Consider the following 15,855-nt stretch of genomic DNA (forward strand, 5'->3'; position numbering starts at 1 on the left):
ATAAGTAAAAATTATACAAATTTAACACAGTTCTGTTACCATACAGAGTCATTAGCATTGGAACATTATTTGCTAGGCTGGCCGTTCATATTTTTCTGGCATTTCAAAAGGACAGGATAACTTTGAATTTTGTATCAGGTATTAGTTGTCATTTGGGGAAAGAATGACGAATGATGGGCAGTATCTTGTATAGGCAGGAAGAGGATGAGTTGTTGTGATATCCAATCTATGGATCAATGAAAATTGAAATGCTGCCATCTCTGGCATGTATGGTTCAGATTATGAATCTCTACGAATCAACACTGCTGCTCTATACTTACCTATATTTCAGTTGGAGAAGCACCCGTTCTGGAGTTAAGCACCTACTAGCAAATTCCTTAGGAAAGGTAAATTCCATGGCTGCTAGTTTCCATATAATCCATCTATAGTGGTTATATACCCAGGTTTTAGTAATAAGTTTTGGATCAACACCAGGAGTATCACATAGAGCCCTGCACATAAATAAATAAGAAAAAAAAAGTAAACAATAATTTATCTGGGTTAAAAATACAAAAGTCTTATTGTATATATTACAAATATAATAAATAATTTAAATCCAGAAAATTATTTAGCACCAGAATACTGAGCAAATAACTATTTTACTTAAGCAATGTAACTACTGTTGAGTAATATTCTTATTCGTGAAATCCTAGAAATATGAAACTGCAGCATGAAGTCAATGGTCCTTGACCATAGAGAAAACAGGATACCCAGTGGATATTATGAAGTTCTAGGGGTCATAGGTTCAAGGCCAGATAAAAAGCAATTTGGGCCAAGGAAGGTGGAAATGCGAATTGACTCCATGAGTAACTATGATTGCCAAAAGATGTGGATTTCCTCGTGTATGGCCCTAGTCCCAGAAAGAAGATAACTTTATTTTAGATAGTAAAAAGTTTGGGGAACATGGCAGTCTGTAGTTCAAAATTACTAAGAAAAGTAGTGTGACAATCTCCATATAAGATAAACTTCGAAAATTAACAGAAAATATGTGGGCCCCCATGATCACACAACACTGTCAGGCTTTCATGAAGGTTCACTTCAGAGCTTGCCACCAATGATTGTTCTAACATTTATAATGTTTTCCCTTGGGAACAAATTAATACAAGGATAAAGGAATGGATCTGAGTTCCTATTCTGCTTCAGATACTTCTGTGATCCTGAGCAAGTCACTGAACCTTAGTCTTAGTTTTCTCATCTGTAGGATAACACCCACTTCTCAGTGCTTTTAAAAAGCAAAATGAGTTAAGACATATAAAATGCTTTATAAATCTTAATGTTCCAGCTTTCTTCTAGAGAGTTGTATGTCAAAACAAAGTTATTTCTTTTTTATATTTAAAAAAAATTTCACATCTGAAAGTAGGCTTTTGCAAAAAGTTGTCTTTGGGTATTTTTTAGAAGCTGGAATTTTAAAAGAAATGAAGATGATCTTAAAAAAAACTAACAAAATTCAATTGTTAATGGATTTAAATGCTAAAATCATTAAATAAAGAAATCAAATAACTTTTAGGCTCTTTATAAAAAACATAAAGTAATATTTTTCAAAATTAAACTAAATTTTAAAGCTCTGACTTACATGAGGATTATTTAGTATTTTTTGCTTATCAGAAATATATAATTACAGTGATATATTGGTACTGAAGTATGATAACAAGGAATAATGAGCAAATATTTGTAGAATTTAATATTTCTACACAAAAATTTAGTTTGAAAAATAGAGTAAAACAAACTATTCTAAAACCCTACACAAATACAAATTCTGGAAGGATATACAGAGGCTAAGAAATATGGCTATACTAAATAAATATTCTATCTTCTGTCAACCATTAGGCAGAACATACACAAAGATTCAGAAAAATAATAAAATATTCTAACATAATAATACACTGTAAAATTTAAATAATATATGTTATGCACATAACATAATATAATAAGAAGAATAATTTTTTAAATAATTAAAAATGAAGACAGGAGAAAATTTCCCATTCTTGAGATAAAACTTTTTTATAGTTACCAACAAGCAGAGTGGAATCTTGTATTGCCAATACAAAAGGGAATTGTAATTCCCTTTTAGGAAATCGTATGAGAATAACAAGTGGCTGTTTGTGAAACATTACTAGTAAAAGTCATCTTGTTTCCATCTAATATTCTCATTGGGGATGTCCTTGTTATGTGTAAATTATTCTCATAAAAATGTGATACACACACACAAATAGGTATTTAGGACAATAGTTTTAAGTTTTTCTTTAAGTCACCTTTTAAATGGGGAATAAGATCTTAAGTTTTTTTTTTTTTTTTCCACGCCTCTGGGATTTTCCTCCTCCACATATCTTGAGAATCAAACTTCTGACACCTTTCAACACCTTTAGCATTGACTTCCTTCTTTATTTTACTGAGATAATCCAGCTACTTTTTCTGTTTCCTTCAGAATTTTTTTTTTTTTTTTTTTTTACTTTATTTAGCCCAGAATATTAAATTCAAGATATGGTTTCTACATGGTCACCAATGTTTAAGTTCAATTTGCAGGTCTTTTCCATATTTTATTCTGTTGTCCTTTAAATTTCCTTAGGATGACTATTTTTTGGTCTCCATCAACATTCTTTAAATCTGTTTGTTTTTGTGAGGTGATAGTGTTTATAATCCTTTACTACTCTCCTCTGTAACATGTTACAAATGAATTTATATTCTACATGGTGCTGCTATTGGCTGCCATCTCTCTTTTTGGCAACTCTGTTAAGTACCCAATGAGAAAGTTTTTTAAGGGGCTCTTTTGATTTCTTCTATATAGCTACTGATGGATGTCTTTTAATTTCTATGCAAAATTTTTAGTCAGCATTGATATACTTTTCTCTATCCATATCTCATTTTCCAGCACCAATTACTTCTTTAAAAGGTCAGATTGTATTTTTTTAATTCCACTTTTTACTTTGATTTCCCCTCTAGATATTTATTAAAAAATAGCTAATTCAGAAATGACTCTTACAATAATGACAAGTTATTTCTTGTCTATTAAAAATAAGCAATTTCATATTTTGTGGTGTTATTTGGGTGTTTTTCACATTCCAAACATTTCTTGAAGAAAAATATCCATAATGGATAAGATGTGAAGTACCTATGTAGTCTACAAATCTGTAGCTATCCTCATTTCTTATTTCTGAACTATATTTTTCAATACAAAAAGTTGCAAATTACTGTCCTTGTGTTCTTTTTTGCAGTGCTGGAAAACCAAGTCCTGTAAAATGGGGTTTAACTCTGCTGGCACCTTTATTTGCTTCTCTAAAGATAACCTGAAAGTCATCCTCCCATTCAATAGCAATTTCCTTTTGTCTTCTGCTTTCATTTATTATGAGAATGTAAAGATTGATATGATTCACTTACTTTAGCAGCATGTCAGTTTGTCACAGGACAAACATCTCACTTTTTGAGAACCAATTGTGAAATTCATATTTATAGATCTAAAAACCGTACAATTCTGAGTTCCCATATATTCTACTTTGCCATTCTGCCTCCATCACTACAGAAGATAAAAGCAGTCACAGAAAACTAAAGATTACTTTGTACTTTTCTCTGTGTCTGTGCCATGGACAAAAAATAAATCAGGTCTACTAGTGATAAGATGAGCTTCTCTATCTTGAAAAGTCTGTCTGCTTCCAAGACCATATTTCCTGCATGGCAAAAATTATCAAAGCATGTTTTACTGGCATATCTTGTGAGAACTCTGTCTCACCTTCATGCAATATTGAGGTACTGGGGTAGAATTTTGTGAAAACTTGTTATTAGTACTTTACTTTTAAAGCATGTTGACATTTTGCTTGGATTTTAACAGCTCCAAATGATATCTCAATGCTGGCAGTGTTTATATATGTATATATATATATATATTCCAAGCATTATTTAATAAAGAATTGATTATATGTACATACACCTCCCCCCCCCCAAATGCTGTACATGGAAACCAAACTCTATTAAACCTGTGATCTATCCTGACAAAAATACACACACTAATTTGGATCCTACTTAAAGAAAATTCAATACAAGAAAATACACTTATTAAATATATAAAATAGAAAATAATTAGTAAAAACAAGTTTTAACCACAGAATTATTATAAACATTAAGTGTGTCAGTGCTTTTAAAATTATTTAATACATTAAAAAAATCAATTTATAGTCAATTTTGAGGTTTTCTTTAGGGTTTTTTTTTTTTTTTTTTTTGGTCAAACCTATGATTTCAGTGGTAAAAGGATTTTAGGGAGAAAACTTCCACTATTAATTCAGACTTGTTCCACAATTTATAATTTTAGAAAGTTACTAGGGGCCCTAAGAGTTAAATAAATTCTTCAGCAGTATGAATGACTGAAGAGTTGACAGGAATGATAGTCCTTGACAGAAGAGAGATATAGAGAAACGTAGGCCATGATGACAAATTTAAAGTTGGAAGGGACTTTAAAAGCCTTCTGGTCCAGCCTCTCAATTTATAGAGAAACCTAAGGCCCAGAGCAGCTTAAGAAAGTTTTGGGCTAGGTCTTAGGAATCCTTTTCAAATATGGGTTGGGTTATAACTATTGAGTACTTAGTGCTAAGGAAAAAGCATGCACCAGTTTCCAAACAGTTCCAAAATTCACTTAGATATTGGTTGTTTTTAGTTTAGTAAATTTTTTATTAATTAAATTTCAATCCTTGTTTTCATAGAGCTAAGTCTATAAGAGACACAAACATAAAAAAAAATATAATGAAAGAGATAATGTAATAGGGAAACTGTTACAATTTTATTTAAAAAATATGTATATATATATATATATATGAATGAAAGATACATAAGTAATATTGTGACAGCACCAATAAGTCCACCTTTCTTAACCTTAAACTAGACTTGATAAAGTCTGTATATGATTTTCTAAGTGACATCTGGGCCTCAAGGTGAAACAGGTAACAATATATCTAGAGTCTACCTTGAAATGTTATGAGGCTCAAATGTAACTATACATTTTGGATGCATTTTGGCTACTTTAAAAGCATTCTGGATATTTTAAAACTCTATATAAATAACAGTTGTTGTTCTAAGTAACAGAATTAAAACCCGGGTATTCTGATTCCAAATTTAATACTCTTAAGATATCATAGTGCCTTTCTCATGGTAAATGCAGAATCCTCTATAAAACTGAAATACCTATAAAATTCTTCTTTTCCAAGCTTTCCTTCATCAGTTGGGATAAGCCACCCACCGTCAGCCAGTTGTATTCCATTTCCATCCAATAAATACTCCTTACTAAAGTAATCTTGACTGTGAAATTGGAAAGACTCTGCATTTTTGCTGTTAATTCTTGAGCACTGTTTTGAAACCCCATACATATACAACTATTTAAAAAAAAAAGAGGTAATTAGTGAGATTAGAATATGGAAGATTTTTAAAAATTACATAAAATTATAGTAAACAAAAACTAAATTTGCAATAAATCTTAATATATCAAGTATAAAATCTTCATTCATTAAAAAAAAGTATATATATAATGATCACAGAAACACTACAGGAAGACTAACTCACAAGCAGCTACATTTACAAAAAATTGTATCCCACATCTCATTGTCCTCACCGTTGGTGGTTTAATTTCCATAGGAATATAGCCAAAAAACAAACAAGATTTTATATTTTTGATAAATATTTTTGAGAATCTATGAATTTAGAAACGGAATTTAGAAAACCTGTTAAAAAGTAAAAACAGATTAGGAGACCCAAATTCAGAGGTTTGGCTTTAATGGAAAGCTGAAATGCAAACATGATATGCTTCACTGAAAGCACTCTGTGGTACCGCTTATTTTTTTCCACTTAACTTTGTTCCACTAAACATTTTATTAATTAGAAATTCTTTTGAGTTAACAAGCAACTTTTGTAGCTATCAGTTATGCATGCACTGAAGCATGGTTCCATCAGATTGTCAAGAACTTAACTAACACAGCTAGCTATACAGAAATAATAGAATTGTGATTTAGGGTCCTGTCAGTTCTGCCTCTATCTTCAGCTCTTATAATTTCTCATCTCTTTTTATTCTTAAAATAATAAAAACTTCAATATTCTTATGACAAACTTCCTGGATTATTGCAATATCCTTATCCTTGACTTCTCTCTCTTTCCAATCCATACTTCATAGATACACACGCTTTTATTGGCAAGCCTAAATACTACTTAAAACACTGTTTTTAATAAAAAATTTACTAAACTAAAAACAACCAATCTCCAAGTGAACTTTTGGAACTGTTTGGAAACTGGTGCATCCTTATTTCTTTAGCACTAAGTACTCAATAGTTATAGCCCAACCCATATTTCAAAAAAACTCCCAGCCTAATATACAGAGCATCTAGGCATCCAACCTCTGCTTGAAAATTTCCAAGGATGGGGAGGGTCTTGGGAGAGGGTGGGGAGTGGAGGTCGAAAAACTAATTTTGTAGGAAGTTCTTTCTAGCCTAATTTGCCTTTCTATAACATCTATCCATTGTTTTTGGTTGTTTGCTGGGGATAAACTGAATAAGTTAAATCCCTTCTCTATGTGGTAGCCTTTTTTTTTTTTTTTTTTTAGATAACTTTCAAGTCCCTAATGAGTCTTCTCTTTTCCAAATTAAATGCCCAGTTCCTTCAAGGTATGATTATAAGTATATATTCAAGGCCCTCAACCATTCTGGTTGCTATCTTCTGGACACTGTTCAGCTTAACAATGTTTTGTTTTTTTTTTTTTAAGATCATGGCTGACATAATTCTCCAGATAAAGTGTAGGGGCAGTGGACAGTGGAACTATCATTCCTGGAATCTATGTCTCTCTTTAAGCAGCCCATGATTACATTAACGTTTTTTGGCTAGCGTATCACAATGCTGATGTATATTAACCTTGCACTCCATTGAAATTCCTGTATCTCTTTCAGAACTACAGTTTTATCTTTCATCCTATACTTAGGAAGTTTACTTTTCATATTCAAGTTCAAGACTTCCCATTTATCCTTGCTGAATTTCATCTAATTAGATTCAACTAAATGTTCTACTTTCCCAAAATCTTTTTGGATCCCAAGTCCATCTTTCAATAAGTACTAGTTATCCTTCTCAGCTCAAAGTGATGTGCAAATGCGATGAACATGGTATCTATTTTTTTAAGTCAATGACAAAAATGTTAAATAATACAAGACCCAGTAGAGATCCTTGAGGTGCTTCGCTATAGACTATGACTGAACCATTAACAGGCACTTTTTGTAATAGTACTGACATCCAAAAAGTTCACCTAACTATATCACTGTCTAGTCCACATCTCTCTCAACTATTTGTAGAGATTTATTTGAGTTAATAATCTTATTGTACACATTTAAAAGTAACCATAGAAATAATCACATGAAGCAATAAAAGAGTTAAACAAAATCCTTAGACCTCCAGCTCTCATTTCCTTATTTCAAACTTAATTCTGTTTCTTTAAAGCTTCAGTTATAGTTAGATCACAGTTAAGTCTAGATCATTCCCAAATTAATACAAAGAAATATTTAATTTGCTGATAATCATATGAAATTATCAGCAATGCAGACAAAAGCATACCTGTTTACTGGAATAAGTAGAGGGAACTCTGCCTTCTACTGCTACTTTGAGAGATATTCTAGGAATGGTAGATGTTTTTGTAAGATACAAACTGCCTGCCTGTGGATAAATCTGTTGTGTCTGTTTCTTTTTAATTCTCATATCTTGCAACTCTCTGGCATTCTGAAGATTTTTATTCATCTCTATTAAAAGAAAAACATCAGAAAAAATCTAAAATGATTTTCCAATAAGAAAGCAATCTTAAGTTTTCATCTATATTAATATCAAAGAATTATTATATTTTAATATCTTCTTAAAGAATGAGCATATTTTTTTAATAAACTTGAGTATCCAAAATCTTTAACATTTGGATTGTTGAAGAAAGTTTAAATAAGTAATCCCTACAAGGAAAGAAAAAATTTTACTTGTATTTCAATTTGGACAGAAAATTCAGACTGGTGAACAATATACTTAAAAGTTTCAGGTGGAGAATTTCCATATTGATGCTTCATGATCAAACTTTTAAAGATATAGCACAATAACATATTAACAGTGGGAAAAGCAAAGCAGAGAACTCCATTAACCACTGTTTGAAAAGAAAAAAGATCATATTCAGAAAAATATCTAATTAAAAAGCAAAAAAATAAAAAAATAAAAAAAATCCACATACAATACCTAGAGTTGAGTCCCCAAACTCTTCAAAAACATCAGTTGTTGCTTGATTGTAGTTATCTTTGTCAGTAAGATAATTTTCATTATTTTCACTGTCTCTAGTATTATGTCCATCTATATATTTTTGCTTCTCGTTTTCTTGTATGTGATCCTTTACCTTCAATTTAAGTCTCTTACTGACATACTGTTCATCTGTGAAAGAGTTTGACTTAGTTTTGAAAGGCGGAACAAAGACTTTGGAAGGCTTGTTTACAACAGTATTAGGTTGTATCTTTCCATCATTTGTAGAGAAAATTTTATATAATGGACTTCCCAAAAATGACTTATAGCTGGAATTTCCCAAAGTCTGGCGTTTAAAAAAAGGAGATTTGGATGTAAATCCTTGATCAGGTGCAGTAAAATTGGGATGCCGCATTTCTTGTCGTTCCTTAGTTGTGCTACACAAAGGGAAAATATTTTTGTTTTATTATTTTTTTTTCAATTTTATTGCTAACTTTTGCTTTTAACAATGTAGTAATTTCCTGTAAGGACTTCAAGTCAAAATGGATGTCTGAAATAGGAAGAAGAGTTCCTCTTTGATCTAGGAAGGTAGAGACAATCTTTATATTTCCAAATTCCTAACACAATATGTTGAATATAATAGACATTTAATATGTATTTGTTGAAAAATTGTTTCATAAATGTTTGTTCAGTACAACTGAAACTGAATTAGATATCTAATAGAATGAGGTTTAGTTTAAGGTTATCTAATTAGTGAAGAAAAGTTTCTCTTTTATACATATGACATTTTAAGATTTAATTTTTTTTCTAGAGAAATACATGTTCTTTTTCTTTTCAAATTCACAACTTGACAAAAATTAGTGAAATTAATATTTTCTGGATTTTTTATAAACAACTCATATAAAATTACCTCTAATGAAGAAAGTAGCTACTGAATCTATTCAATGATTCGACTAGCTTTCGACAAATCACAACCTCTGTGAGCCTGAGTGATTTCAACTGTTAAATGGGTAAAAAGACTGGTTCCTTAACATATCATACGGTCATAGCTTTTTCCACACATTCTCTACAAATATATCATAAATTTGTGAACTGAATATTTCTCTCAGATTTATTCTAAAATTATCTCCACATCTACATTAAATCCTAACACTAACTTAACTAAGAGTAAAAAGCTACATTTATGTAGCACTTATTATATCCCAGGCACTATGCGAGGCTCTTTACTAAGATGATTTCACTTAATCTTCACAATAACTCTTCAAGGTAGGTGCTATTATTATTATTATTATATGTTATCTCCATTTTACAGATGAGAAAATTGAGGTAACATATTATGTGACTTGCCCCAAGGCCACACAGTAAGTTCTTGAAATCAAATTTGAATTCAAGTCTTCCAGACTAGTACTCCCATCCACCGCACTCCCTAGCTGCCTTAGCATTCCCTTTTGGCAATGTATCATTTTAATAACAAAAGGAACATAATATTTCCAGAAAAATTAGAGATAATACAATATTTCCCCACACACACCTTGTTAATGACAAGAGCAAGAGCATGGAAAAAAGTACACTATATTATTTCCTTTTTTTTTTTTTAAATAAAGAAAAATGATACAGAGACACTGGGAAAAAGGGGAATATGACCAATGAAAGAATTTGTTTTGCTTGATCATATGTATCTATAACTGCAGCTTTGTTTTTCTTGCTTTCTCAAAGGAGAAAAGAGAATGTAAGGAGAATTAGAATTGGGAAGAAAGAAAATATTGATCTGAAAATTAAAAAAAATTTACCTGATTAATTTTCATTTAAAAAATTAGACTTCTTACCTAAAGGGATCACAAATAAGCGGCTTTAAGGGAATATGGTGCATAAACATTCGCCTATCTTTCATTGTGCCTAAAAGAAAAATATTAAAGTACATTAATGAAAAAGCAAATGACTAATTTTACTGTTAACTTATTTCTTTACTTTTATTATAAATGCTTACTCAAAAGAAACACTTATGCTAGGTTTCCTACCAATAGCATTGATAAATAGAAGTTGACCCACAATTGCTAGAAAAATTTTGGCTTTACAAAATCATTTGAATTACTTAGCATATAATACATACTATTAGGTGGTGTCAACATTTAACATATTTATATGAATTTTCTCAATGTCAATATAAATTTCAAATGGTTTAGTCAATTTAGCAACTACATAAAACATACGTTTTAGAGACTGAATTTAAATTTCAGCTTTATAGTTTTGAAGTTATGCATTGTTTGAATTAGTTTTATATCTTCTTAATTTTTAAAAAAATCAATATATATGAAATGTAACCATAAGAAAATAAGATAGATTCTTAACAAAAATATTAGAAATTAAGTATTCATATGAATGTTGTGACCAAACTGTCCCTGCATCTCACATAAGCACATTTTAAGAATTATCACACTAATTTCAACTAGATGACATTGCTTAGAAAGATTCTTGAAACAACTGTTCTAGTATAGATTTCAAAGTCTTTATAGTATTCTTTTGTATATCTTAAATGATGGTATAAACTTTCAGTCTGAGAATGAACTGAATTTTTGAAAACGGTCAGTAGGAACCAAGTCTAGTGAATAAGGTTTTTAATTAAATTGACTTTGTCATTTATTACCTCTGACCTTAAGCAACTCAGTCAACCTCACTGGGACTCAGTTTTCTTTATCTATAAAAGAGCCCTAAACCACATTACTTTAAAAAAGAGTTCCTTATAAAAAATTACCTACAAATTGATAAAACATGGTTTACTGTGAGAATTAAAAACTAGTAATAAGAGCCGTTCAAAAAACCTTTTAAATAATGACAGAATTGGAATATGTACATAGCTTTTGCAGGCAATTACTTTAAAGATAAAAACTATCAGGATGCACATACTTATCAGAGTGGTAATTAGTTATTTTGGTACCTGAAAAGGACAGGGGGAAGGAAAATCCTGCGATGTCAATATACCCCAAGACCACTGCCAAGGAAGGTATCGACTAGTGGGAATGGAGGGGAAATAGGAATGAGTGACCCCTTTTCATAGTGTGTGTGGCCTCTGCCCTGATGGTATATCCAATAATGCCTAAAAATCCCATATCTCCTAGAAGGAGGTAGAGGTGGAAAGGAAGGTGGCAAGCAGAAGGGAATGTAGGGTCAGTTGTCTTTTTTAATTTGAATATGTTATGGGAGCATGAACATTAAGCTGGTCAGGGGTTGGGGTTGGGAGAGATAGGATCTGAAAATAGGAGAAGTCCATGCATAAGACAGGGAGAAGGGTATCCCTAGCATTTGACATGCCCGGAAGAAAAGCCTCAGTCATTTCATTCATTTTACATCTTTCATACCTATTATGCACTAAGAACACTGTTATATTAACAAGGAATAAATATTTCAAACAACAAAAAGAACAAAGAATGTTTTGATTACAGCAGTCTACAGAATCTTCCTCCAAAAATTTATATATCAACCTTAAAGAAGCAATATAATGACAACCTACATAGCAAAATAAGCAAGCAAACAAACAAAAAACAAAAAAAGGTTTTTACCATCTGGACTGCTTTTTGAAGGTTTTAAAGATTTTTCTTGATTTTCCACCACTCTGTCAAATTCATGTAATAATTTTCTTTTAATTGGGGGCTCTCCTAAAATGAAATAAATGTCTTTTAAAAAAAAACCATACTTATTATGTGCTGTATCTTTAAAATTATAAACCCATCTATCTTTAAAACTAACGTACTCTGAATGTTATTCTAACTTAAAATTATAAGTATTATAAAAGTCTTCCTTTTTCTAGTGGAAAGAGAGAGTTTTCCAAAGACAAATTCACTTAGCACTCAAAGAAATCCTTCTCCAAACTCTACTTTGATGCCCTATCCTGAAGATGAAGTCATCTGAAGATCTCAAAATCTGTTATAGAGCATAGAATAAATTCTAGCATGCCTTCTCCACAACAGAAAGACATTGAATATAGGATTATTTCTGAGAACTACCCCAGCTAAGTTCAGAAAAGTTCACCAATCATTATAAGGTTGGTCACACAAAGATAACATTTTTATCTCTTGCAGTTTACTAAGATTAAAAAACATAAAGAAATTTAACTATATGGAAGATAGGATTTTTCACATTAAAAAACTTGATCTTTACAACTATTAAGTATAAAGAAAAGTAAATAGAGGGACAGGCAACAAGCAAGTGTGTGCATCCCTGCATATGTAAACATAAAATAAATAAATATAAATATGTACAAAGTAATTATATGCAAGATGGTTTAGAAAACTCTACCAATGTGTCAGAAATCAATGTGGTTTTGTTGCATATTTTTGGACATTAGATAGGTATCAGTGCCTATACATATACTTGGGATATACATTTTATCTTCCTTGGATATGATCAATGTGACACTTTTCCTGTTCATATATTTATTTGATGATATCTTTTGTGATATTTTAACATATATGTGATTAAGACAAACTCTAGAAACAAAAGTGGATGCATGATAATTGAGGAATGGTTAAAGAGTCTATGGTATATGAATTAAAGCAAAGTCAAATAAATAAAACTATAAAAATAAGCACAATATATACAACAAAAATGTAAAAGAAAACATTAAAAGGAGAAGGAATTAAAATCGATACAATGTCTAATCATGGTTTCTGAGAACAGAATATAACCATATTTCTCTCTTCTTAGTAGAAATGTAAGAGAATTAGAAAACAGGATACTGTATAAGAGTATGCTGTTAATATTTCTGTCAATTACATTTTACTTTCTTTGCTGTGTTTATTTGGAATGGGTGGTAGTAGTGGATAATTGTAAATAAGAAACATAATAAGAAGCATCAATAAAACTTCAAAAATAACATAGCCTACTTGTGCCTACCATGTCTTTTGTATCCATTGAATCTTTTGGTTCACTCACAATTGTGATTCCTCAGAGAATACAGTATTACAGGATTCACAACCACACAGCATTAACAGGAAAACATACTCATGTTGAAAAGATGTTTGCCCTGGGGAAGAGCTTTAGAACCATTAAAAGCCTTGTAAAACTTCCCTAAAGCAATCTAGCTCACTCTCTTCCTTCCATTCAATTTTGGATTCACCTTACAGTCTATTGGCAATGGATATATTAAATGATTTAGTTGTGTAGCCATTTAGCTGCAAAACCGTTTGGACCATAGGAATTTTTCATATATTTTGTTTCAATCAATCAATCAACAAGTATCAATAAGCACCTACTATGTGTCAGGAATTGTGCTGGATATTGGGGATACAAAGAAAAAATGAACCATTCTTTTGATGAAGGTGTTTCTCTTTTGTAGTCAGAAATGGAATAAAACACATATAGTCAGGAAGAAAGGATATGAGAAGCTAGGGGTCGGGTGGAAAATGGGTCAATCAGGTACAAAAATGATTCTTAAGCTTGGTCTTGAGTGAGGGATTCCATGAGACAGAAGAGAGAGTGCATCCTAACATGTGGCAAAGGCTGAGATAGTAGAGTATTACGCATAAGGAAGAGAAAGAAGACTAAGTTAACTGGACTGCAATTTTTGAAAGGAGTAATGTATAAGGAGTTTGGAGCTCAGTCGCAAAGAGACTAAAAAGCCAAACTAAAAAGCTATTTTAACCTAGGACAAAAAGAAGGTCAAATCAGTGCTTAAGGAAAATCATTCTGACAGCTGTCTGAAGGTTGTATTGAAGAGGGAAGAGATCTGAGACAGAGAAATCATTTAGGAGGCTATTGAAATATGTCAGGTAGGAAATAATGAGAACCTAATGTGATGACTGTGACTAGAGAAAAGGTTCAGATGTTAAAGATACAAAGGTAGAAACAATAAGATTTGTAAATGATTGGATAAGAGAGTGAGGAATCAAAGACCATGCCAAAAACTAGCCCTGCAATGTTTTAATGTTTGACAGATTTAATCTGCTACCCCAAAACAGGAGTACAAAACCTCATTATCTGGATCAGAATACTTCATGAATGGTGAATACCTTAGAGAAGCATATATTTCCCTGTTATGAAGAAAGTGAATTCCAAACTGCAAAGGCATATTAAAAAAAAAAATAACAAAAAACAACCCTCTATGTATGGGGAACAGCTAATAAACTAGTTTGGCTAATACAGACAGCACAGAAAGGGGAATGATATAAAATAAAGATCATAAAGGTAAATTGGAAAGTTTGAAGAGAGAAGTTTGTGGGGAAAAAGTTAAATTTCATTTTGTACACATTGAATTTGTGATAGATGCTAGCAGGACCAGATCTCTGTAGATCAATATCGGTCTAGCACTTAATAAGTAATAAGGACTAGACCAATAAAGAGAACAGGGTAGAATATATAGATTTGGGAGTCATAATCATAAGAGATAACTAAAATCATGGGAGCTGGGACCAGAGCAAGATAGCCATCTCACAGCACTGAAGAACTGCCTTGGAAGGGAGGGGAGGGGGTGGATGGAAGTTTTATCTTTTATTTGTCTCCAGAGTGCAGAGCTATTAGAAATAGATGGAAGCTCCAAAGAAGCAAATAGAGGATTGATGTCAAGAAAAACTTTCTAACACTCAAAGTTGTCTGAAAATGGAATGGACAGTTTGCAACTGTCTCTGAGAATACTGGATTTCCTCTCATTCATGGGGCTGCAAACAAATCTTTTCACAAAGGAATAGGTTGATGAAAGACCTTTCCTTCTCAGGGAAGAGTCAAACAAAATGAAGGATCAAAACTGCTGCAGTATTAAAACCAAGAGAGAAGAGATTGTTGAGAGTGGGGGGAATAGTTGTCAGCGTTAAAAGCTGCAAAAGCTTTGTAGCCTTAGAATCATCATTGACTCTTCATTCTACCTTATTTGCATATCCAGTATTATGCCAAGTCTTATTCATCCTTTTACTTCACAAATTCTTTCTTTTCAAAACCAGAAAGATTTTATAAGGAATTAGAATGAGAAATAAATGAAATTTAAAACCAAAAATTAAGCCTCAATCCCAGAAAATTTTATGTGTTAATTCTGACCAAAACTGTATTTTAAAATTAAGATGACTTCTAAAAAGTCATTGGAAGGATGGGGTGAATGAGAAAGTAGCTTTAAAAAAGATCTTCTGGACCAGATGTGGAAAAAAAAACACAAGAGTAATTTGGAGGAAAAAGGGTATATGAAGAGTTAAGTAATCAGAAGAATACTTTTCAATTGTAATTAGCAAATTACTATCTTAAATTAATAATTACAGTGTTATAAAAACCAATTATGATACTGTATCAATTACCATGTATATACAGTATACATTCTGTCTCAAGCATTGTGCTAAGATCCGATTATGTTGGGACATTGGTGAGAGGGGAGTAAGAAAAACATAGAAAAGCAAAAATAACTTTTAAAAAATGAATTAAAAGAACATTTCAAATAAAGAAAAAAGGCAGGAGAGTGGAAGGGAAAGAAAGATTATTAGAGATAATATTTTGCATTTCTTAATTTTGGGAACAGATGCAAAAATAATTGGTTATCTAACAAAATGAATAAGAATGTAATGAAGAAGGGTAAAGAAAAAGTGCTAGAATGTAAGTAGATTGAAATGTAAATGGATTATAAAA

The 15,855-nt window shown here is 31.4% G+C and overlaps 1 protein-coding gene across 1 annotated transcript in view; it reads right to left on the minus strand.

Annotated features, from left to right (window-relative positions):
- The window catches only part of BRCA2 (BRCA2 DNA repair associated), a 66,104-nt gene that overhangs the window by 18,819 nt on the left and 31,430 nt on the right, over nt 1-15,855 (minus strand). Inside the window, exons 11-16 of the mRNA XM_031960726.1 lie at nt 11,814-11,909; nt 10,083-10,152; nt 8,260-8,693; nt 7,606-7,787; nt 5,206-5,393; nt 321-491 (exon numbers count right to left, since the gene is read on the minus strand). Coding sequence (XP_031816586.1) covers nt 321-491; nt 5,206-5,393; nt 7,606-7,787; nt 8,260-8,693; nt 10,083-10,152; nt 11,814-11,909 — 1,141 coding nt within the window. The remainder of the gene's footprint in view (nt 1-320; nt 492-5,205; nt 5,394-7,605; nt 7,788-8,259; nt 8,694-10,082; nt 10,153-11,813; nt 11,910-15,855) is intronic.

Source organism: Sarcophilus harrisii, chromosome 3 (assembly GCF_902635505.1).
Source record: "Sarcophilus harrisii chromosome 3, mSarHar1.11, whole genome shotgun sequence".
Taxonomy (NCBI): domain Eukaryota; kingdom Metazoa; phylum Chordata; class Mammalia; order Dasyuromorphia; family Dasyuridae; genus Sarcophilus; species Sarcophilus harrisii.